The sequence below is a fragment of the Verticillium nonalfalfae genome (assembly GCF_003724135.2).
Source record: "Verticillium nonalfalfae strain VnAa140/NRRL 66861 chromosome Unknown scaffold_91, whole genome shotgun sequence".
NCBI lineage: Eukaryota > Fungi > Ascomycota > Sordariomycetes > Glomerellales > Plectosphaerellaceae > Verticillium > Verticillium nonalfalfae.
The window spans coordinates 1-23,157 of NW_021167316.1; the positions used below are offsets into that span (position 1 = coordinate 1).

The following is a 23,157-nucleotide window of genomic DNA, read 5'->3' on the forward strand; positions in this document are numbered from 1 at the left end:
TCCCATGAGCGCGCCCTTCCGTGCTGGGCCGCTTCTGTGCGCGCCCAGCCTTCCGACAGGCCATACGACCCCTCGATCGCGGATGCTGCCGCTGCTGGACTTCCTCCTTCACCCAGACGACACGACAGCTGCCGCGACAGACGAGAACCGCACGGTTTGCGAGGATAGCGCTGCGAGCTGGCGGCACCGGTGCCCTCGGTACAGCAGCATTCTTCGAGCTTTCCCAAAAGGACAATGAAGGCACAGACCAGACTGGTGAGGGGCGGATGCTCGAGGCCAGCAGGGCCGAGATCAAGAAGAAGCTGGATGACAATGACGTTGGGTTCTCGAGGGTATGGCACTCGCTTCTCATCGGCTTGGACACGTATCTTGTCGAACCAGTCATGACGGGCATTCGCTTCTTGCATCTCGTCATCATCTTTGTGCCTGTCATCGTGACAGTGCCGGCCATCTGGTTCGGCGCTCGCCAGCCCAGCCGCGACAACGAGCGGAGCGGCACATTATGGTGGTACGCTTTCCTCGTGCAGGCCATGGAGTGGGCTGGTCCGGCCTTCATCAAGGTAAGAAGTGCGCAATGCTCCAGTGTCACAGCACATCTGACGGCGCCTCCAGCTCGGCCAATGGGCCGCTTCTCGATCCGACATCTTCCCGACGGAGATGTGTGAAATCATGTCAAAACTCCACTCCAACGCCCCCGCCCATTCCCTCCACGCAACAAAACGCATCGTCTCCCATGCCTTTGGCGGCAAGTCCTTTGAGGCGATCTTTGACGACTTTGACGAGAAGCCTCTCGGCGTCGGCGCCATTGCGCAGGTGTACAAGGCCAAGCTCAAGCCCGGACTGGCGGTGCCGAGCGATGGCGATCTGCCGCGAGAGCCGAGCCTCCTGCGCCACAAGGTCGTGAAGAATGTCGAGACGGCGCTCAAGAGCTCCCCGAAACGCGTACCCTCGTCCTATGTCGCTGTCAAGGTGGTACACCCCAACGTCGAACGCACCGTGCGTCGTGATCTGCGCATCATGTACTTCTTCGCCTCGGCCATCAACATCATCCCCACCATGGAATGGCTGTCGTTGCCCGATGAAGTCGCGCAGTTTGGCGAGATGATGAAACTGCAGCTCGACCTGCGCATCGAGGCCGCCAACCTCGCCATCTTCCGCAAGAACTTTAAAGATCGGAGTACGGCCTGGTTCCCGTATCCGTACACCGAGTTCACCACGCGCAATGTGCTCGTCGAGGAGTTTGCCCAAGGCATCCCGCTGGCCGATTTTATGGAGAACGGTGGCGGCGTCTTCCAGCAAGATATTGCCGAGGAGGGACTAGACGCCTTCCTTCGCATGCTGCTGATTGATAACTTTATCCATGCCGACCTGCACCCCGGCAACATCATGGTTCGCTTCTACCAGGCAGAAAAGCCCAGTCTCATGAGCTCTCGTGCGAAACACCCCGACGAGGGCGACGACGTGACGGAGCAAGTCCTGGCCCGCCTCCGCCCCTACCGCCACCGCAAAGACCCCGCAGCATGGGACGCTGAGCTCAAGAAGATTGAGCACGAAGGCTTCCACCCGCAACTCATTTTCATCGACACAGGTCTCGTCACCGAGCTCAACGCCACGAACCGCACCAACTTTCTCGACCTCTTCCGGGCCGTCGCCGAATTCGACGGCTACAAGGCCGGCAACCTCATGTGCGAGCGCTGCCGCCAGCCCGACGACGTCCTCGACCAGGAGGTCTTCGCGCTCAAGATGCAGCACCTCGTCCTCGGCGTCAAGAGCAGGACCCTCGCCCTCGGCAACATCAAGATTGGCGACATCCTGCAGCAGGTCCTCGGCATGGTGCGCGGCCACCACGTGCGCATGGAGGGCGACTTTGTCAACGTCGTCATCAGCATCCTGCTCCTCGAGGGCATCGGCCGCAGCCTGAACCCGGACATGGATCTCCTGAGCAGCTCGCTGCCCATCCTGCGCCAGCTGAGCGCGCAGTCGGGCGCCGAGATGGCCAAGCATGGCGATTTCTCCATGCTCTTTGTGTGGATGGGCCTGGAGACGCGCAAGTTCCTCCAGGCCAGTATTGAGGATGTGCGTCTGCTGCTGCTGGTCCTTCTCCTCCGCTTCTCTGCTGACGTCTCGAATAGGTGGAACGCTTGGTCAAATATGATCTCCTTGCGCCGAATGTATAGATGTATAGATGTGAAGATACTACCGCCGTCTCACACAGATCTGTTTCCGACATGTCGTCTGCCATGGTCAAGGTCTATACAGATCTTGGCCAGATGCCTCTCATGTTTTTTCGCTCTGCGTTTTATGACGGCTAGGCCTCCCACCAACGGGATGGTCGAGCTACGGTGATCGATGGTGGCAGTACATGGATGATGCCCCATCGCATGATGTAGTGCACCGAGAGAGACGCTGTTGGCCTGCCCCAGACATGAAGATGCATTTCTGCGCCCATCCGGAATACTGGGACTGTCTTGACTTATGCCCTTTTGCCGGGTACGCTGAGCGAGGAGCCTTCCTCGTCACGTGCGGCAATGTTATCGTTAACGGCTTTTATGTGGCTAAACAGAACACACTTTGGCCTTTTCGTTCCTCTTTCAAACTGACGTGCTGAGACGGCTTATTCTGCCAAATATAGCGGCCACCCGCTATTCCACTGCCTTTCACTTGTTTGGGCAACTCCATCACCTTGGTACATGCCGAATATCCAGAAGGCCCGCGGAGAGATTGAAACCCACGAGGACCGATGTCTTCCTCGGCCTCTCCGTCGCGGTCGACCAAAAGGTCAATGAACAAGCGCTGTGATGCCAGATATGGGGTTATGGACATTCTGATTAGGCCTCCATTGGCATATCACACACCAACACCTGGCTGTAAATGTCTCTCGAGGCAGCCTCTGAGTACTTGGAGGAACAGAGCAGTCTTTGAAATATTTCCTGGTCTTACCTTCGATTGGGAGAAATTCCTTTCGCTTGGGAAACAACAGGGTCTTGAATGGTAGCTTGTCTGTTTGGTATTTCGGGCACTTTGTTTCGATGTTCTGGTATTCCGAATACATGCTAGAAGCACACGCATAATTCGGACAGAGCGCATCGGCCGAGCCTGACACAACAGATCATCAGTTGGCCCTCGAACTGTTCGGACAGGTACAATAAGTGTGTATCGAATTGTCAAAATACAAAGAAAGACAGTTCGCAGATTCCCTTGCAACCCTGGTCCTCATGTCAAGCGTCACCGTTGTGCCTGTGTCCCTTGTCTTGCGCTCACAGATTATCCATCTCCATCAGTGTGGCAGATTCCAGCCACTGTCCCCAATTCATACTTTCCTCGCCATTCATGTCTATGTCAGCGCCTCCCAATTGCTCAAAGTCTGCCATATCCCACGACCCAGGGGTCAGGTCTAGGCTCAATGCGCCATTCCTTGACCAGTCCACTGGTAGACCCATCTCATCGAGTTGGTCGTGAGAGACCCCCAAAATCTCATGCCGTTGCGTGTATTCGTGGCTTGGAAACCGCTGACTGAATTGCGTCTCACCGTATTGAGATCCCGAATCATCGTGTCGTGAGGGCGAAGCAAACTGCATCGCCCCTGCGTGATCTCGCTCGATGGAGCGTGCAGGATCACCCTGGCCACTCTGTCGCGGCCCAGAGACGACATCCCGCCAGTGTCTCGCAAACAACGCCAAGCTGTCGCCGCCTTTGAACGGCCCGGGGCTGACGGGTACCGGAACATCCTCATCCTGCCTCTGAAGCGCCTCGACAGCAGCCGGGTCCGCGCGCAGCCGCCAGATCTCGGCATCCCGGTGCCGCCGCGCGCGCCGCATGAGGCGCCGCAGCGGGATCCACACGCGCGCGCTCTTGTCGCCCTTGGGCTGCGCCGGGATCAGCCAGCGGCTGTGCAGGGCGACCCAGGCGCGCTCGACGACGGCGGACCACGGGCGGCGCGCGGCCTCGATGAGGAGAAAGACAATGGCGTGCCAGTGCGTGTACGTCTCGACGATCCAGCGCCACGGCTGGCTCGCCGGGTCGGCGCTGAGGACGTGGTTGAACTCGGCGACCTCGATGGCGGCCACGAGCACGTCGTTGCGTATGCGCGCCGACACGCCGGCGTCGCCGGCCGTCAGCAGCGTCGGCAGGTGGATGAAGAGGGCCAGCTTGGCGATGACGAGGCGCGTCGACGTCGAGCCGACCCAGTACGCCAGCGTCGCGAGGTCCTTGACGTGGTGGCTGAAGCCCCAGGTCGCAAAGTCGGTGCGGAAGGCGTCGAGGAGGCGGTGCTGCGCCGCGGCGTCGGGGCCGCCGTCGGCCGTGCGCGCCGTCATGATCTGCCGCGTGACGCGGCAGGTGCGGTAGCAGGCGACGGCGAAGGACATGTCGGTGTCGTGGTCGCGCGCGACGGGCGGCGCGCGCATGGCGGGCCGCATGTCGGCGTCGGCGACGTTGATGGGCATGCGCGTGTCGAAGGCGCCGTCGGCGATGGAGAACTCGGTGCCCTGGTCCTCGGCGGCGCGGATGTCGAGCAGGCAGAGGCACCACCAGACGCGCCGCCGCATCTCGACCTCGTACGGCGACAGGTGCGCGAAGTGGGTGCCGTCGCGGTGCAGGCCGACGGCGACGGCCATGCGCGCCGCGAGGCCCGTCATCATCCACACGTAGCGTGGGCTGTCGTGGCGGCGCGCGAGGCCGAGGAAGATGATGAAGGCCTGGACGAGCGACACGGTGGGCAGCCGGATAAAGTCGGCGCGCGCGAGGGCGTGCTCGAGGCCGAGGCGGAACTTGTAGTTGAGCTCTGCTTTCGCGGCGCCAAAGCTCGAGGCGACCTGCGCGTGTCAGCTGATGGCCGGAGACGAGGGATTGAGTCTCGAAAAGGAGGACCAACATCTTCTTCGCTCATGGAGGTGACGGCCGCATAGTAGACGGCAAAAGCGAGGGCTTCGTTGGCCGGAGGGATGCTGCCCGCGCTCTTACCGCGCATGTCGCGGATCATGTCTCTGAGGGCCGGCATGTGCACGATTTGTATGCAAAAGTTGACATTTTCCGAAAAGACATCGACGAGAAAGGGAATCTGTGATGGAAGCGGGCGGAATTGGCCGAGGTCGGGGGCGGATGGCCCAAGATTATGGCCGAACAGAAGGCCGTTGCGCTCAGAAGCACCACGCTCTGACTCTCGTGTGCTCGCCGTCTGACCAGGAGAATCCGTGTCGTCCTCGGAGACATCGGAATCGCCGCCAGCGAGACCTTGCGTGTCTGCCTTGAGGGCATCGAGCTGGGGACGTTAGGGCGAATACCAAAGACCGACGAAGCGCAGGCATGCCTACCTCGTCGCTGACGCGTGTCCAGAAACTGCTGCCAACGTATTGGCTTCGCCCCTTTTCTTGGCCGACCATTCGTCCCATGCCCGGCTGGACACCAGCAGCAGGGGCCGCCGACAAACCATGGCGCTGGCTGTCGAGCCCATCGCCATCAGGAGACGGCGCGTGACGATCCCCGCTCTTCGCGGCGTTGGCCTGCTCGAGCTCGGCGCCGAGGTCTTTGACCATCTTCTCCAGAGTCCGCAGCCGATCCATGACAGCACCGGCCGCCGGCTCGCTCTCCTGCGGCGCCGACGGCCGCGCCGCCAGCTTATCGAGACGACGCGCCCATCGCGGGGGGCGGTCGCTCGAGGCCACGGTGCAGGGTATGCCGGCGCGGCGACAGTTGGAGCACGGCGACAGCTTGTCGCAGCGGACCTTGCGGCTGCGACAGACGACGCAGCTGCGCAGCTTGGACGCTGGCGCCGAGGATTTCGTGCTGTCCTCCGAAGGCGACGCCGAGACCTGCGCGGGGACTGCAGCGCCACCGGGCGTGGTGGTCGACATCTGTGAGCCGAAGAGTGGAGAGCGGAACGGGCTTGGCGACCGCCGGAGAGGCCGGGAGATCGCAGATTGTTGACGTCAAAGACCAGAGCTGGGACACGCTCCTACTGCGCCGCCATGCCTTTGGTGTTTGGAGCGGTGACGAGACTTGATGTTCTTCCCCTCTCCCGCTCTGTGCCGCAATCCAGGAGGAGAGGCGGGCGTCAGCACACAAGGCATCATCCTATAGCGTATAACTGCATGTCTGAAATGAGTAATTGCATCGCTCTTCTATGTGTATACAGAACCAATCGGGGAATCATCGCACCCTGTTGCCTGCCGCCCTCTCTCCTTGCCTGCTGCCCTCGTATGTGATCGTGGTGCCATCAGTGTTTGCTCGTGGTGCTATTAGTATATGATCATGCTACCCTCGGTATGTGGTCGTGCTGCCTTCAGTACGTGATGGTCACAATCTTGTTGCAAACTTGGCGCCCTCAGGACGTGATGGTCGCAATCTTGTTGACAAACTGGGCGCCCTCAGTATGTGATGGTCGCAATCTTGTTGAGGAACCTGGCGCCGTCCTGCTTCACGAGGTTCTCCGCAAACCACGCCCCAGCATCCTCGCGTGAGATGGTGTACCCAACGGCCGTCGACTCGGTGCCGGCGACGGGATCCTCGACGCCGACGCGAATCGCGGCATCGGACGCGGCGCCCACAAACAGGCTGCACCGCACAACGGTGAAATCCTCGCCGCCGCCCTCGAGCAGGACCTCCATGGCCCTCTTGTCGACATGGGGCACCGCGAGGGCCAGGCGATACAGCGGCACCATGAGCAGCGGCACGTCGCGCGCGTGGCGCGAGATGCCGGTCGTGCTGCAGACGACGAGGCGCGGCCTGCCGCCGAGGCCGTCGGCGCGCAGGCGCGTCAGGGCGTCGAGCAGCGCCTTGATGCCGTTCTCGCAGACGTGGGGGTCCTCGAAGGAGAGGCCCTTCATGCGGGCGCCGATGGTGAAGATGACCGTGTCGACGAGGTGCGTGGCGTCCTTTTGGAGGACCTGCGCCACGGCGGCGGCGTCGTGGGCGTTGCCGGCGACGATGCGCAGATTCGGGTGCGCGTCGAGGGGCAGGTGGGCTGTGAGGTTGGCGGGGGTGCGGCAGAGGGCGATGGCGCGGTGGCCTGCGGCGAGGGTTGCGCGGAGGGTGGCGAGGCCGACGCCGGAGGAGGCGCCGAGGAAGGCGACCGTCTTGGACATTGGGGAGTTGGTGCGGTGTTGGTGAGATGTATTCGCTGGACTGAAGATGGTGGTGGTGGTTATGGTGGTGATGATGGTGATATGTTGATGATGGTGATGAGTGATCAGAAGTGCTTGATGCTGGTGAGACTGCTAGATGAGACGGCCAAATGCAAACACCATGCGGTACCATGCGGCACCATGCATCTTATAGAGATCAAGCCCATCACCGACCAGCAGACTGACGCCGAGCAGACAGCCCTCGGCGCCGGCGCGGATTCGGCACGGAAAAGCGGGGCTCGCGCTTTTCTCGCGCTTTTCTCGCGCCGTTTCGGGCGACGCCGCTGTGCCGATGAGCACGCGAGCGCCGGCGACAGACCGAGACGGAGCGGCGTGAAGGTGTATCGGTGTGACATTGGTGTGAGAATGAGGATGGTATAAAGGACTTGATGGCATTCTAGTGCACTTTTGCGTGGTACACCCTCTGCATCGTCACAACAGGAAGCCCTGTCCTACTTCAACTATCCTGCACATCTCATCACTCTCCATGTACCATCATCTCGCCATGGGTGTCGCCATTACACAAACCGCCTCGATTGAGATCCAGGCCTCCCCAGAAACAGTCCGGTCCATCGTGCGTGTCTCCTGTCCACAGTTGCGTCCACAAATGACGGCCAAACTCTTCTGACGGTGCCAGTTCCTCGACTTTGCACGCTACGACCAATGGCAAGACGTCTTCGACATCCAGCCAGCAACCACGGGACAGAGCCCCGTCGACCTGAAAAAGGGAGACAACCTCCGCGTCAACATGCAGGGCTTCACCTTTCGTCCTCACGTTGAAGTAAGTCATCACCACCCAGCACCCCCGCCCGCCTTTCCTTTCGCTGACGCGCCGCGAGGCCAACGCGCCCGACGTCTTCACGTGGGTCGGCTCGATCCCGCCCCTCCTCTGGGGCACGCACCACTTCCTCTTCACGCCGAGCACCGAGACCCCCGGCGGCACGACGTTTGTGCAGCGCGAAGACTTCGAGGGGCTCCTCGCCGTGCCGTTCTGGCCGTGGCGCCACAGCTTCAAGCCGAGCGAGCCCTGGGCGCGGTTCAACGCCGGGCTGAAGAGGGAGGCGGAGCGTGTCTCGGGGCGGGGCTAGCTGTTCTTTCTTTTGGATTGTGCATAGTGTGCATGCTGGGAATGCTGTCTGCCCTCGTTCAGCAGGCGGAGGGACAGACTGACGAGGCTGGATGATAGTAGAGGATGTTGCTCGGTAACGCAGATCGTCCTGTGCATGTGTTATCGCACGGCGTTTATGAGACATACCCTTCATCACGTTTCCAATGAGTCTGGCCGCGAGAACAGGGCGGCCATCCTTCTGAGCCGGCCGGCGGAAACCAGAGACACGATCTGCCCGCGTGGTGCGACGGGGCCACTGCGTTCTGCGTCGGTCGGCGTGACCAGATCGGGACCGCTGATCGCTGCCGCATGGAGTGCTGCGTGGGGGAGCGACGCGCGCTGGCAGGTGACGGAGCAAGATGGATCGACCGGCAGAGATGCATGTGAATGTTCGTCCTGCCGGTGATGACAGATTGGATGTCTGGATGTTGAAGCGTCGATACAGAAAGAGGAAATGCAGACAAATGGTGGCATCGCCGAGGCGAGCCTACCTGCCTTTGGCTCGACGAGAGTACCTGCCTTTGGTGTATTTGCAAGGCAGGTCAAGGCAGGTGTACCTGCAACGCAGTTGTACCTGCCCGCGGCCAGCGTGGCGCCCCGGTGGATCGTTTCAGCGTCGTCGCTTCCTGGCCTCTCCCTGGGGGTGCCTATCGTACCTACCTAGGTGAGGCAATGTTGACATTTCGCTCTCACTGGCGGTACCCGTGGCAGGTATCGAGGCCAGCTCAGGCGCCTCGCCTCTCAGGCGCCTCGCCTCTCAGGCGCCTCGCCTCTAGCCTTGGCAGCCTGAAGCTCATGCCCAACACCAAGACCACTCGTCCAAAATAGCACATGGCCAGCAGCACACGCTTCTCTGCTTCGCCATCCCTCGGCATCATGCAGCCCGCCGTTCCTCCGTCGACGACCTCTCCTGTTTCAGCCGCTCCCTCTGCCTCTGCCTCTGCCTCTGCCTCTGCCCCTTCGCCGGGCCTGTGAGGATCAGGCACCTCATCAGGCACCTCAACAGCCACCTTAGCAGGCACCTCCTGGGTCATCTTCGACAGCCACCGAGCAACCAACACCACCAAGCCATCGTCTGGCATCCACGAGTCCCATCGTCTCAATAGTCCTGCACAGCTCCATCATCGTGCAGCCGCACCAGCTCGAACGGGACGGGAGCCAAGCCGCGACCCAACCTTGCTTGTCTTGTCCCGCTCGACCTAGCCAGGACGCCCTCGCCCGCACAGCACGCGCTGCTGCCCACCCGACATCGGACGGCGAACACTGCCAACACACCGTTGCGGCCTGGCCAGAAGAGGAAGAGAGCAGACAAGACGGGCACAGGCACAGACACCCTGCCTTGCCTGCACAGCACTGCAATCCAGGGCGGGTCACCTGCCCACAACCAGAGACACCACACCCACACGACCGCTACCGAATCACATCAATCACATCATTGCCGTCGCAAGCCACGGCATCTCTGTGTGACGAGACTGGTCGTCTCGAACGCCTCTGCCTCGATAGGGTCCGGGCGAGATCAGCGTTCACATGTGAGGCTGTCACGCCGACCCGGCCTGACGACTCGGTATTCATACTCGACTCTCCGCCCTCGTCCTCGCTTCGCTTTCATCCTCGCGACAAACCTTGACTTGAGCGCGCCATGACTTGACCTCGCCATAACGTAACCTCGCCATAATACACGCTCACCTCGACCAGAACCACGGCAGATCCACCAGACGGGCCCAGACCGCCTCTTCAACCCGCCCAACAAACAAAAACCACACCCACGCCAGCGCCCCGTCAACGCCCTGCCACTGCCACCCCTCCCCCCGGCGCCCCTCCGTAGCACCCCGCTGGCGGCACACAAGCGGCAGTCCGCGTTCCTCTGGCCTCCTCTCCACGAATCGAACAGTATCACCAGTGTCCACCAAAACCCGAGCCCCCTGCCACCACCGACGCCTAGCCTAGGGCGCGTGCCTTGCGATCCACGATCCCCTCACTCGCTCACCCACGGCACGAATCAGTCCTGTCCCGCTTTTGTTCTGCTGTGCGTTGTGACTCGACTCACTCGAAGCATGGGAAAAAACTCAAATCACCACGATCATACTTAAGAAAATCACCGCCATTCTGCTGCATCCTCCGACATTGGATGACACAACCCTCTTCAGCTCTCTGTCTCGCTCTCGTCTGATCTACGCACTATCAGCGGCTGTCACTTATCAGCACAGCACTCACTGAGACCCGTCCCTGGGCACCTCGGCACAGGCCGTCTAACCGTTGAACGGCAATACTCAGAACAGCACCACTACCACCTCAGAGTGCTCTCCTGCTCCAGCGTTCGAGACGGCCTTACCCAGCGTTTATCGCGCCCTTGCAGACGCCACGCACAAAGCCGTCCGGAATATCCTCGTTCTGCATCTCTGACGGCACTGCGACATCAGCACCAGGAAATCCTAAAACCCCAACCCACGCAACGTCAGAACAGCCAGAACCTGCACCGCCGCCATAAACAACAACACGCGTTCGTCTTGACTCTCGGCTGCATCCCCCGATCCCAGCACCTGCAGCCGCCTGCATAACCCACCCTGGAGCCGAGCCTGTTGCGCGCCCTCACCGCTCGTCGCCGTCCAATCGTCATCCCGAGACGTGCCCACGCTCCCCTGGCTGGACCACCCGTCTGGCTCTTGTTATTGATCGTCTCCATCGACGACTTGCTGCACGGCTTTCCAGTTGAGACAAGGGGAAAAAACCCCACGAGACCCATCCAGGGCATCACATCCCACTCTCGCCTGGGCCCCTGGCACGTCTCGTCGCTGGAACGACCGCCGTTGACCGCAACTTCTCCTCACCTTGGTTGGCGAGGCCTTCATTTCCGCCTCTTTCGTTTGTTTTGGGTCATTTCGGACCGCATCACGTATTTGACCGCCTGCACCGGCACGCACTCGTCAGTTCCAAGTGAACCTCGACGTCTCTCGACGGCTCTGCGACGTCCACAGCGAGACCTTCACCTGCGTCCTCCTCGCTGTCAACAACGCCGTTCACGGACTTATGAGGGCCGCCGCTGCATCACAGACCCCACCTATCGCCATATCTGCACGCATTGCCATCATCACGCCCTCTGCGAGTCAAGGGATTTCCACGACTGTGTCGTAGACGACCTCCAAGACCATGGATCCCCGCATCTCTCGCCTCTCCCACATGGGAGCTGCCGGTTCGCGATCCTCCGTCGCCGCCTCCGACACGACGTACCATTCTTTCCACGATGTCGAGCTGTTTCCGCCAGCATCACCACCCAGGGCCACCAACAAGTCAACAACCGTCCACCCGACGACCCCACAAAAAGAGAACCAACGTCCTCACCCCTCCTCTACCGAGATGAAGCGACAAGATTCGGGCTACGAATCAATTCCCCCGCGCACATCCTTTTGCAGCCAGCCCCGCCGCACATCCGTTGCATCCTCCTCCGGATCGGGTCCCCACACGCCCCGCGCCCGACCCTGCTCCCGCCCCGGCCGTCCCGTCATCCGCCGCTCGCCCCAGTCATCGCCCTACCCTGCGCGGCCGCAGATGGCCCAGGTCCAGGCCATGCACAACGCCCGCTCTCAGCCGAATCAGGCTTCAGGCTTCTTCCACTTCCCGGCGCACCCCACCGACCTGACCCCGCCGTCGCCGCCAAAACAGCAGGACCAGGAAGAGCGCGAGATCGTCAGGTTGATCCCCTCGCCGCCACCGCAGCCGACACATTACTGGACGAGCGACCAGACGAGGAGGCTCGAGTATGCCGCCATCGACGCTGCGCATCAGGGGATCAAGGGCTGGGTGAGGCGTCACCTCGTGCCCGAGTGTTTCGTGCCGCGGGAGAAGACACCGGTTGCATTCGACGACGAGACGGGCAGCGTGAGGCGCTATCGCATGGAACTCGGGGAAGAAGAGAGAGAAGGCGAGAAGAAGGGGTGGGCGTGGGCACGGATGAAGAGCTGGTGATGCACATCTCTCATCGAGCTGCGGCCGGACCGAGAGACGATCACTGGTGCGGATCGACAACTATGGAAACGACGACAAGAAGACTGACGAAAGAGGAAGACTGATGACTGGCATGACGTTGACGATGGGTTTGTTTTCATTGCACGCGGCGAAATCCGTCGCCTGGCGTTCTATACCCTGCCTTGTCCTGCCCCCTTGCATACTTGTATTACTGCATCATTGCGTTGCTGCATTGTTTTGCGATGATTTTCACTAGTATTTCCCTATGTTTCTGGCATTGCAGTCGTAATTGCGGAGGATGAACATGGTAGGACGATACAGGAGCATTCTGAAGCCGAGGATGGCATAGAGAGGTGTCATAGAGAGGTGCACAGAGATTGTAGTTGAGCTGCGAGATTGTATCTGTAACGTCGGAGACGTTAGTAGCATCCTTGTTCCCAGCATAATAGAAAGCATGACCAAGATGCGCCGTGGATTCAAATGACTCGCATCATCGACTACCAGTGCTAAACTCTAGGTCTAAAGTGATGAATACCTCTTTAAACATAAGCACTGAAGGGCGCCCGCGCCTTCCCTCATCGTAGGGCTGTCCACAAGCTGGTACCACTGTGGTGCCGGGATTACATTTTTGAACTATATGCTAAGAGACTCATCGGTGGCGGTGTCGTGTCTATAGGGTTGGTGTTTCGAGAGGAACGCCGCCCAATGCAGGGCGAACTTCTGCCAAGAAAAACATTCTAGGGGCGAGAGATTCAAGAAAAGTTCCGCTACCTGGCGGTCAGCTTCTGACAAAGGAAACAAATCAGGCATTATCCCAGATTCTGTGCCTCGCACATCTTTCTGTACATCTCGCTCGTGGCAAGAAGCTCCTCATGCGTCCCGGTATCAACAATTCTACCACCGTGGAAGATGCATATCATATCAGCATGGCGCACCGTCGACAGTCGATGGGCGACGGCAACGGTAATCCGATCGCCCGTCTTGGCAGCCTCGTTCAGCGCGTCCTGCACGATTCGCTCCGACTGCGTGTCCAGCGCGCTGGTGGCCTCGTCGAGGAGGAGCAGTCGAGGCTTTCGGATCAACGCTCTCGCGATGGCGATGCGTTGCCGCTGGCCGCCTGAAAGCTGGAGGCCGTTGCTGCCGCAGTTTGTGTCTAGACCGTCTGGTAGCGAGCTGATGAAGTCCCATGCGTTGGCGGAGTGACACGCGGCGATGATGTCTGCCTCGGGTACTTTCGACGTGCCTCCGCTCGGCACGCCCATGGAGATGTTCTCACGGATCGTGCCGGGGTAGAGCTTGGGCTCCTGCTGCACGAGGGCGACGTCGTTTCGGTACGTCCAGGGGTTCAGCGAAGACAGGGGCTGGCCATCGACAAGGAGTCGACCCGTTACCGGGTCGTAGTAGCGTTCTAGCATGGCGATCATGGTGCTCTTGCCGCAGCCGGAAGCGCCGACGAATGCGACGAATTGTCCTTGTTTGATCTAAGGTACTCAAGTCAGCAAAGAGAGGCTTGTGTTGCGGGGTGAGAGGTGCTCACAGTGAGATCAATGCCACGGAGGATACGTGCGTCGGGCCTCATGGGATACGAGAACTTCACGTCCTCAATAGCGAGACTCTTGAAACCTTGGGGAGCCATGTCTCGGTTCTCTGGGGTCTCGCGGATTGTAGGTTCAAGCTGCTGGAGCCAGAAGAGGTAGTTTGCGGCACCCGTTGCCTTGGTCATGCTGCCGGAGAAGCCAAACAATATAGAGGCCTGCTGACCAGAAAAGTACACAGCAAGGAATGTAGTGAAGAATTCAACCATGGTTAGCTGCCCAAAGGATACAAGACGGCATCCGTACCTATCATGGGGATGAGATCAGCAATCACACTTCAGGCTAGGATCTTGTACAAGATAAGTTACTCACCAGAAACCCAGTGCCTGAAACCAGTATTCGACACTCTGGGTAAAGGCAAAAGGAAGCATGATAAGTGTGATGGGTTTACGCGAGTCTGCGATGGCGTGTGCCAGCTCTGCGTCGTATCTCTCGAGGACTTTCCGCTCAATAGCCAACGACGACACCGTACGGATCGAATTGATGGCTTCCGAGGCTATCGATGCACTCTGCGAAAAGCGTTTGTTGATTTTGGCGTCCATAGCTGACTCCATCCTGATGCGAGCATACCCCGAGATCAGCATAGGGGGCAGACCGGCAAATACTACCACGACGCCGAGCCTCCATCCGTAGGCCAGCGCGAGGACAGAGCATGATACAACGCCGACGATGGAGATGAGAATCAAGGCAACGGTGAAGCCCATGAGCTCGAATACAGCCTGGGGGTAGGAGTCGGTTCGGCTGCTCAGGGCACCTGTAGTGTTCTCTGGCCGGTCGAAAAACTGGAGATCCTGGCGCAGCATGTCGTTGACGATTTGCTTCCGATATTTATGGTTAAGAGTCTGGGAGTCACGGTCAGCTGGGCAAGTTAAGAGAGTGGCCATCATGAAAGGTGCCTTACCTGCGCGACCACGTTGGATGAATACCCAATAATGAAGTACACGACAAGACAGCCGCAAGCCATGACGAACAACATGAGCGCGAGGAAATTGCCCTCCTTTCGCATTTCATTACCCGTGAGCTTGAAGACATCAATGAATTTTGACATGAGCACGGCCTGGCCTGGATAAGCACCAGCTGCCAAGCAGCAGCCCGTGAAAAGGGCCAGATAGGTCCAGATAAGCTCAGGAGTAGATCTGATAATCTTGAAAATGGTAGTCACGAGCCCAGTGCTCTTCCAGTTCTCAAAATCATCACGGGAAAGGCGAGACACTGTCCCTTGTTGTGCTGTCGTCGAGTACCGCGTAACCGATCGGGTGAGCTCGACAGATTTGCGGTCAGCCGCACCGTCAGCCGTGGCGTCGTCGTCATCATCTTCGGAATCCAGCTTGGCTGCGACTGAAAGGTCCTGGGCCTTGACGAGGCGGGAGTAGCCACCCTCTGCTTCGAGGAGGGACTGATGGGTGCCTTGTTCGATGATGCGACCGTGCTCCATAACGACAATATTATCGGCGTTCCGAATAGTAGCAAGCTTATGGGCAATAGTGATGGTGGTGCGACCTTTGGACACGTTGTCAAGGGCCTTCTGGACAACTTCTTCGGCGTGCGGGTCGAGAGCGCTGGTGGCCTCGTCGAGAAGGAGAATCTTAGGCTGTGAGACGATGCTGCGGGCGATGGCCACGCGTTGCTTTTGGCCGCCAGATAGAAGCCCACCGCGTTCTCCGATAACCGTGTCGTAACCTTCGGGGAGCTCACTAATAAAATCGTGGGCAAAGGCGACCTTGGCTGCCTCTTGCACACGGGCTAACTTCTGCTCCTTGGACTCGTCCTCCCAGCCCGTACCAGCTAAACCATTGGCAATGTTATCGAAGACAGTACCGGAGAAGAGGACAGGTTCCTGCTGGACGAGACGGACTTGTTTCCTCAGCCAACTAACATTTAGGCTGTCGATAGGACGACCGTCGAGCTTCAAGCAACCCGAGTTGGGGTTATACCATCGCTCGATAAGGCCGATAATGGTACTCTTACCAGAGCCACTAGCTCCAACAAGAGCCGTTACCTTACCGGCAGGAATGCGCAGGGTGAAGTTGTTCAGAACAGTAACGCCAGGGCGCATAGGGTAGCTAAAGACGATGTTCTCGCATTCAAGAGTACCCTCAACGACGTCAGGCTTCGCACCCGAAGGATCGTTCGGGTCAATCTTCGAGGGGCGGTCGATGAGGCGGAACAGCTCAGCAGCTGCAGCCGCAGCACGGCTGAAGTCGATCAGGTAGGGAGCGATTGAAGTCAGACTAGAGGCGGCCACAATGACGGACATGAGGACACTATAGGCTGTCAGTAAGGAGACACAGACAGGCTTAGAAGTAGGAAATAGCGGACATTCGGGGGCACGCACATAAATACGTCTCCTGGCTCGTCTACCTCCCCCTTGACGAGCATGCCGATGGCCTGCCAGAAACACAGACCCATTCCAGCAAACATGATAAAGTATTCAGCCGAGAACATGATCCCAAAAAGTAGGTTCTTCTTGTTACCGAGTCGGCGAGCTTCTTTCAAGTAAGAGTCAAAGTTCTCCACTAGTCTGGTGCGGAGGGCGAAAGCCTGGATAGTGCGGGCGCTGGAGAGCACGCTCTCGACGAAACTGCCTCCCTGCGCATGAACTTTGAGGATTTCGGTCTCGATACCGGCCTCGATAGTGGAGGCTACTCCGATGACGAGCAGCGTAGCAGGGGCAATACAGCAAGTAATAAGGGTGAGCTTCCACTGTGTGGCAAAGGCCAGAGCGAAGGCGGCGACAAACGCTGCAAGTCCCTGAAAGACCATGCCGAGCTTCTCGGAGATGCCAGCCTGGATAAGCTTGCCGTTGGAGGTGGCCTGGACGGCAATGGATCCGCCCTCGGCCGCATCAAAGTAGGCTACGTCCTGACTTAGACCGGCTCGGAGATACGCAGTGCGGATATTGCGAGTTGTGCGAAAAGCGGCGAGTGTTAAGAAGGTGGCGTAGCCGTAACTGAGTGTGAAGCGCACGATGCCGATGATGAAGAAGTAGAGGCTACAAAATGGCATTCGCCGGTCAGCTAGAGTCCTTGCTCACACACCGTTGAGATACTTACGCAAGCCGAGATGCATCTTTACGGAACTCCGCTGGCGTATTCTGGCCGGTCACGAACTTGGTGATGACGGTGATGAACTGGCCGAAAACCAGGTTGACCATTGCCATGGCCACGCCCGAGCCGACGGCACACAAGATGGCCGCAGCCTGCATCGAGTGTTCGGATTTGGTGCCATATTTGAAGATTCTCTGTCATGTATTAGCTCATCATTCGGCTAGGTAGCGCGACACACGTTTCCTCACAGTATAACCTTCCACAGGGCCCATGTTCTTCTCTTCGTCCACCTTACCATCCTGCTTCTCTGCGATGGGGACATAGGCGGGCGTGGGGGCCAGACCTGGACTCATTGGGCTCTCCCCTTGTGTTGCCTTTTCGTTTGCGACGGCCATCGCGACGGTGTCTCGAAAGACTGTACCGACAGAAGGGACGGTTGGCGCAGTGGGCTGGGGCGCAGATTGTAACTTGGTACCTTTTTCGAGGTTGGAGGAGGCAGATGAAGGCAATGAAGAGGAAGGCGATGAAGATGAAGCTGGGGGGGTTATGAGTTTTGACCTCGAAAGCATGAATACAATTTGGTTGCCCTGCCTTCGTAACACAGAGTATTGAAGTTCTCCACCCCAATGACGGTGCCCAGGCCCGACTTTGGTATGCCGTGGGTCAGAACTCTCACAGGTGTTGCCTGTCGGGCATCGGGGTTCGCGGGCGCCGTACTCCATTTTTCACGGACGATTAAGTCAGTGAGCAGCGGATATAGTATAGGGCGTATTGCGGCTAGCCCGTCTTTCCCTTTTGGACCCATCACAAGAAGGCCAACCTAGAAATTCGGGGCCCGGCCGGGGCTACGGGAATACTTGCCAACCCCCGAAATCCCGATGCCAAGTCCAGATGCCATACCAAAGTAAATACAGCGGAGTCATGTTGATTGAACCTAAATCATGTTTCTTGCAGCTAATCTCCACAACCTCTCCCTCGGTGCACCTCCCCATTTATGCCACCATTTTCGTGGTCACATGACGACTCGGAAGTGCCGACCCGTGGAGATGGTTTCCTGGCACTTGACGTTGGAACTCTACAGGACCGTTTGCGTATTTCAAACCCAGTTTGCGACTATATCCATTGATTATAGACCAACCCTACAGCGTGGCTGCTTCATCCGATCGTCCTCTCATCAGCACGACATCTTTGATCGTTGTTATGGCGCCTCTTGTTACCCACCAAGTTCGATCCCTACTCGACAACCTCACGGACGATGGCATCGATAGCAGAAATGTAAAATTGAAGCTTCACGAGCATCCAGAGGAGCTTGTGCGATGGTGCAAATTTCTGCAGAGGGACGACTCCTGCGAATCAACCCGGACATCTGACCATGGCAATAGGCATGAAGACAAGGAATTAGAGAACCACCGCGACAGCCGTACTACGAATGGTTCCGGTGCTAAACAAGCCCCCGATCGACGACACCCGCGTCTCAGCATTGCCATCCACATCGTGGGGTCTCGCGGCGATATCAAGCCTTTTATACCTATCGCCCAAATGCTCGCGGGCCCGCGCTATGGCCACCGTGTGCGGATCTGTACGCACCCTCACTTCAAGGACTTTATAGAATCCCACGGCGTCGAGTTCTTCAGTATCGGTGGGGATCCGGAGGCTCTCATGGCATACATGGTCAAAAATATGGGCTTGATACCTAGCCGTACGAGCATCAAGGCCGGCGACGTCAAAAGGAGGCGCAAAGAGATGTGGGAAATAATTAATGGTTGCTGGCGAAGCTGCATTGAGGCTGGCGATGGCACTGGAGACCCCTTGACTGCAACATCTGTTGAAGATCCCGAAGAGCTCTTCTTGGCTGACCTTATTATCGCTAACCCGCCATCAATGGCCCATATACATTGTGCCGAAAAGCTGAGCATTCCACTCCACATGGTGTTCACCATGCCATGGTCGCTTACCGAGGCCTTCCCACACCCCCTGTCGGCCATGGCGTATAGGGATGCGGACCAGGGCGTAGCTAACTACATGTCTTTCCTCATGGTAGAGCTACTGACCTGGGAAGGGTAAGTGGCCTCTCTCCTTAGCTTGATTGGTGTTATTCGATGTCATTGTTGTCCTCAGATAGTCGGCTGACGCTTCCACAGGCTTGGTGACCTGATAAACAGACTCCGGGTGCAAACCCTCAACCTCGACCCTCTGAGCGCCTTTTGGGGGTCTCAGCTCCTCTTTAGACTTCACGTTCCATATACTTATCTTTGGTCCGAGGCCCTGGTGCCCAAGCCGAAAGATTGGCGCTCCTATATCAACATCACGGGCTTCTCCTTTTTGCCCTCGTCCACTTCACATACGCCCCCGCCAGAGCTTCGGACCTTTCTCAAAAGCGGGCCTGCACCCATCTACATTGGTTTTGGCTCTATAGTCGTCGACGATCCACTGAGCCTAACCAAAACGGTGTTCGAAGCTATCAGAATCGCCGGCGTTCGTGCGATCGTCTCCGAGAGCTGGAGTACATTCAGGCGCCAGGATAACATCCCGGAGAATGTGTTCATGCTGGGAAACTGCCCCCACGACTGGCTTTTCCCACAAGTCGCTGCCGTTGTCCACCACGGAGGTGCTGGGACCACGGCAGCGGGCATAGCTACCGGGAAACCGACAGTTATTGTGCCGTTTTTCGGCGACCAGCCTTTCTGGGGCCAAATGATCGCTCGCGGCGGCGCGGGCCCCATGCCCATACCTTTCAAAGCCCTGACAGCCGACAACCTGGCCGACAGCATCAAATTCTCCCTGCGACCCGAGGCCGGCACAGCCGCGCTGAATATGGCTCGAATTATCGCATCAGAGCACGGCGCCAGTGGCGCAGCTGACGACATTCAAGCTCGCATTGATAGGGATGCACTCCGGTGCGCATTGTCTCCCGATAGGATTGCTATTTGGGAGCACAAGGTCAAAGGTACCCGCATAAGCGGCTTCGCGATGGCATGTTTGATCGAAAAGGGTCTGGTCGACTATCATGACGTCAAGATAATCAGGCATAAGACTTGGAACCTTGACGACGGAGCCAAGCATCCTCTTGTGGGCGCGGCGGCAGCTGCGTCGTCCTTCATCACAGCCATAATGTTAGCGCTGGGAGATTATTCTAATGAACTCAAGAAACGTCCGGTATCAACAGCGTCTAAAGGCAAGCCGGGGCCAGTCGAGCCGAATTTGTCTACCATGGTGGCCGAAGACGAAGCCGCGCCGCTCGAAGACAGCCTCCAAAATCTATCCAGAAGTGAGCATAGGCATGCTGAGAACCATCGACCAGATCCGAGGGCCTTGGAACGGCTAGATGCCCTTGTCCTTGAGACAGCTGAGAAACTAGTGCCGGGGTCATTGGCCCAACAGCCCACATCGTCCTCAATCAACCTGCGTCAGGTAGCTGTACAAGCCAAGTACCAAGGTCGGCGCGGCAATTCTAGATTTATCATGCGAGCCACGGGACGATTGGCTGGCGATCTGAGCAAGGCCTGTCTCAGGGTCCCCGTTTCGCTATCATATAACATTGCCAATGGCTTCCATAATTTGGCTTGGTATAGCTTCATGCACAAGATGGACGCTCGGCGGCGCGATGAGATCGATGGATGGAAAAGCGGCCTACGCGCTGCTGCCAAGGAGTCCTCATTGTCATTATGGGAAGCCTTCACCAGTGTATTCCTAAGCCCATATCTGGGCGTCAAAGAGGGTGGAATGAAAGGACTCATGATCGGCACCTACCTCGGCGCCCGAGGCTGCTTCTGCCTCCTTGGAGCTTGTAAGTTCATTCCTTCGTCTAGAATCAAGACCCTTCTTTCCTATCGGGAGGACTGCAGATGCCCTGAGCCTCAAGTCCTCCAGATAGTTAACCGATCACAGCGTTGTTTGCCATACCAGGGTATTCTCTCAAGGGAGTCGAGAGAGAGTTAACCAAAGCTTATTCTACGAGGTTGCGAAGAGAAATCACGTTGATACGACTCAGACAAGCAGCATCTGATATGCAACACGCAACAACAGAGGATATCGATCAAGTGATCAAAAAGTGGGAATCTTTACAACAACTTCCAAGTGGACGGACCTGTCGTAACCTGTACCGGGCGCAACAGGCTTCCCGACCGGCCCAATTCGAGGGGTAGTGGATGGATCGTGCCTCAGACATTTGAGGTTTCATTTTAGACTGTATGCCTCATGCATCGATATTTTCAATCTGATTACTTCCCGTGTGAAGGTTTCCTGCGAAGGTCCATTTTACGATGCTTGATTACCTATTTAAATTAGGGCCCTGATCTATAGTACGCCAAATGCTTCCGATCGGTTAGTCATCTTGGTCAAGATACCAACGTTCACATCGCGTACTGTGCTCACTTAGACTGATTTTATTTCAAGATTCAGCACCCCTCACTGGTAATATGATGCATTTAGGCTACATTAACTACCTTGAATGGTGTCGAACCATTTCAACAACACGCCAAATTTACTCACTTTTAGGCGGCCCTGTGTAGTGTCGACGGCCCCACGCGACATACCAGCCAACTGACAACAAAGTAGCAAAGGTAAAAACGACGGGTGCGTAGTTGACAGAAAGCGCAGTCACAGGCAGCGGGGACGGCATACAGAATAACGGCACAGCTAGTATGGTCCATCCTAAGGCGCATCAGTAATTGTCTCCTTCACTTCTGAGGGAACTCACCTATGGTCACAACATTGCATGCATAACCCCATTTGCCAAGGCTGAACGATGCTTTCTCGAGGTGCTTGCGGCCGTTCATGAGACTGGTGGTCACTGGCGTGGCGTACGCGCACGTTAGGCAGATGACGCCGACCCCGGAGAAAGCACTGAACGCTGCATTCGATCCAAAGTAAAGCAATCCAAGCAGAAGCTCCACCACCATGAGGAACATCATGGCATTCAGCGGTACCTGGAGGCCCGTGTGGATTTGACTCCACCACTTGGAACCGGGAAGTGTGCCGTCCCGACAAATGGCCCACGTACAGCGAGAGGAGGCAGTGGTGCAGCCGACTCCACAGATGATACCGAGGATCACGAGAGGCAGCAGAAGCGCAAAAGAAGCTGCGGACGAGCCTACGGCGCTTTTGATGATGGTCGGAGTAGGCTGTGCCAAGGAAGAAGTTGCCAACAATGTTTGAATATCCGATAGGACAAAAACAAGGGGGATCAAGAACAGAAGACCAGCTACGGTATTGATGCAGGCAGTTGCAACCATTGCCTTGGGTACCTGCGTGCTCGGCTGACGCACTTCTTCGCACATCCTGTTGTTGAGTTAGTCCTGCTTGGCTATCCACCATCTGCGAATTGAAGGTCGTAACGTACGAAAGGATCATGCCAGTTGACGATGTGGCATAGCCAGCGTGCATCAGGCCGATACAGAAAGACCATGCATCTGGCCAACCCGACTCTGTTTCAAAATGACCAAAGACATAGTCCGCAGAGTGGCGTCCGTTCTTTGCAACAACAAGAACAGTTATAGTTATGGCAAAGACGCCTGCGAATGTCCAGAACACCGCCGCAGTCTACGGTCTCGTCAGTTATTTGATCTCTATAACACCAATCGCACGTAGATGTAGCGCTGACTTACATCAATCCATGGAAGCCAGCGGTTTCCACAAGATGATACAAAATTACAAAACAGTGTAATGGCGGCAAATAGAAGAAAAAGCTGATATGGTGTGCCGGGGAAGATGCCGACGCCTGGTTCCTTTTCAAATACGTTCAGACAAGCAGCGAAGAAGGAAGCAGTGCCGAAATTGACAGAGAGCGTGATCGACATGTTCCCGACAATGTAGAGCCAGCCGCAAACCCAACTCGCGATATTACGGTACTTTGCGGGAGCAAGCATTGCGGTTTGGTGATACACACCTAGTAAAGCCGTCAAATACAGAGTCAGCGTTGCAGAACCGACAACAGGGTGGCTTCAAACAAAACAGGAGGGCCACCTACCACCAGAAGTAGGGTAAACGCTGGTGATCTCGCCGAGAGAAGCCGCAACACAAACAACGAGTAGGGCGACCAAAAGCCAGCCCCAGATTATGTTGACAGGACCACCGCCTATTAGAGGGTAGTTCAATGTCGTCGCGAGGCCATAGGGATTTGCCGCCAGAATGAAGGCCATAAACGCCACATGAGCCGTTGACCGATTGCGCTGTAGCTCTGGACGGTACCCGAGGCTTTCCATCAGCTCATCGGCATTGGTCTCGTCGGTGAAGTTGATGCTTTCACGTTTTTGTTCGGATCCATGGAGATGATTCGCGAGTTTCCCATGGCCCTCCCCGACCAAGTCAAGCGCCCCTGAGTC

At 57.5% G+C, this 23,157-nt stretch overlaps 8 protein-coding genes across 8 annotated transcripts; 4 read left to right on the top strand and 4 right to left on the bottom strand.

Annotated features, from left to right (window-relative positions):
• Positions 1-9: 9 nt before the first annotated feature.
• Positions 10-2,177, top strand: D7B24_009318 (uncharacterized protein; the record flags this gene model as incomplete). The annotated part of the gene is made up of 3 exons (XM_028643393.1): positions 10-560; positions 613-2,076; positions 2,133-2,177. Coding segments are annotated over 3 exons (2,060 nt in total), but the record flags the coding sequence as incomplete, so codon positions are not given.
• A 1,080-nt stretch (positions 2,178-3,257) lies between these two features.
• On the bottom strand, positions 3,258-5,852 carry D7B24_009319 (uncharacterized protein; the record flags this gene model as incomplete). Its single annotated transcript, XM_028643394.1, has 3 exons — positions 3,258-4,814; positions 4,874-5,260; positions 5,313-5,852. 3 exons carry the CDS (start codon positions 5,850-5,852, stop codon positions 3,258-3,260), a joined length of 2,484 nt encoding a protein of 827 aa, XP_028493012.1.
• A 513-nt stretch (positions 5,853-6,365) lies between these two features.
• On the bottom strand, positions 6,366-7,082 carry D7B24_009320 (uncharacterized protein; the record flags this gene model as incomplete). The annotated part of the gene is made up of 1 exon (XM_028643395.1): positions 6,366-7,082. The coding sequence occupies one exon, from the start codon at positions 7,080-7,082 to the stop codon at positions 6,366-6,368; it is 717 nt and encodes a 238-aa protein (XP_028493013.1).
• A 544-nt stretch (positions 7,083-7,626) lies between these two features.
• D7B24_009321 (uncharacterized protein) lies at positions 7,627-8,209 on the top strand (the record flags this gene model as incomplete). The annotated part of the gene is made up of 3 exons (XM_028643396.1): positions 7,627-7,695; positions 7,759-7,902; positions 7,961-8,209. 3 exons carry the CDS (start codon positions 7,627-7,629, stop codon positions 8,207-8,209), a joined length of 462 nt encoding a protein of 153 aa, XP_028493014.1.
• Positions 8,210-11,376: 3,167 nt separating this feature from the next.
• D7B24_009322 (uncharacterized protein) lies at positions 11,377-12,192 on the top strand (the record flags this gene model as incomplete). Its single annotated transcript, XM_028643397.1, has 1 exon — positions 11,377-12,192. The coding sequence occupies one exon, from the start codon at positions 11,377-11,379 to the stop codon at positions 12,190-12,192; it is 816 nt and encodes a 271-aa protein (XP_028493015.1).
• An 809-nt stretch (positions 12,193-13,001) lies between these two features.
• On the bottom strand, positions 13,002-17,229 carry D7B24_009323 (uncharacterized protein; the record flags this gene model as incomplete). The annotated part of the gene is made up of 7 exons (XM_028643398.1): positions 13,002-13,673; positions 13,730-14,033; positions 14,100-14,629; positions 14,689-16,051; positions 16,123-16,779; positions 16,841-17,028; positions 17,083-17,229. The coding sequence occupies 7 exons, from the start codon at positions 17,227-17,229 to the stop codon at positions 13,002-13,004; spliced, it is 3,861 nt and encodes a 1,286-aa protein (XP_028493016.1).
• A 1,144-nt stretch (positions 17,230-18,373) lies between these two features.
• D7B24_009324 (uncharacterized protein) lies at positions 18,374-20,708 on the top strand (the record flags this gene model as incomplete). The annotated part of the gene is made up of 4 exons (XM_028643399.1): positions 18,374-18,894; positions 18,976-20,102; positions 20,181-20,621; positions 20,680-20,708. 4 exons carry the CDS (start codon positions 18,374-18,376, stop codon positions 20,706-20,708), a joined length of 2,118 nt encoding a protein of 705 aa, XP_028493017.1.
• An 805-nt stretch (positions 20,709-21,513) lies between these two features.
• Positions 21,514-22,219, bottom strand: D7B24_009325 (uncharacterized protein; the record flags this gene model as incomplete). Its single annotated transcript, XM_028643400.1, has 2 exons — positions 21,514-22,114; positions 22,176-22,219. 2 exons carry the CDS (start codon positions 22,217-22,219, stop codon positions 21,514-21,516), a joined length of 645 nt encoding a protein of 214 aa, XP_028493018.1.
• Between the last annotated feature and the right edge of the window lie 938 nt (positions 22,220-23,157).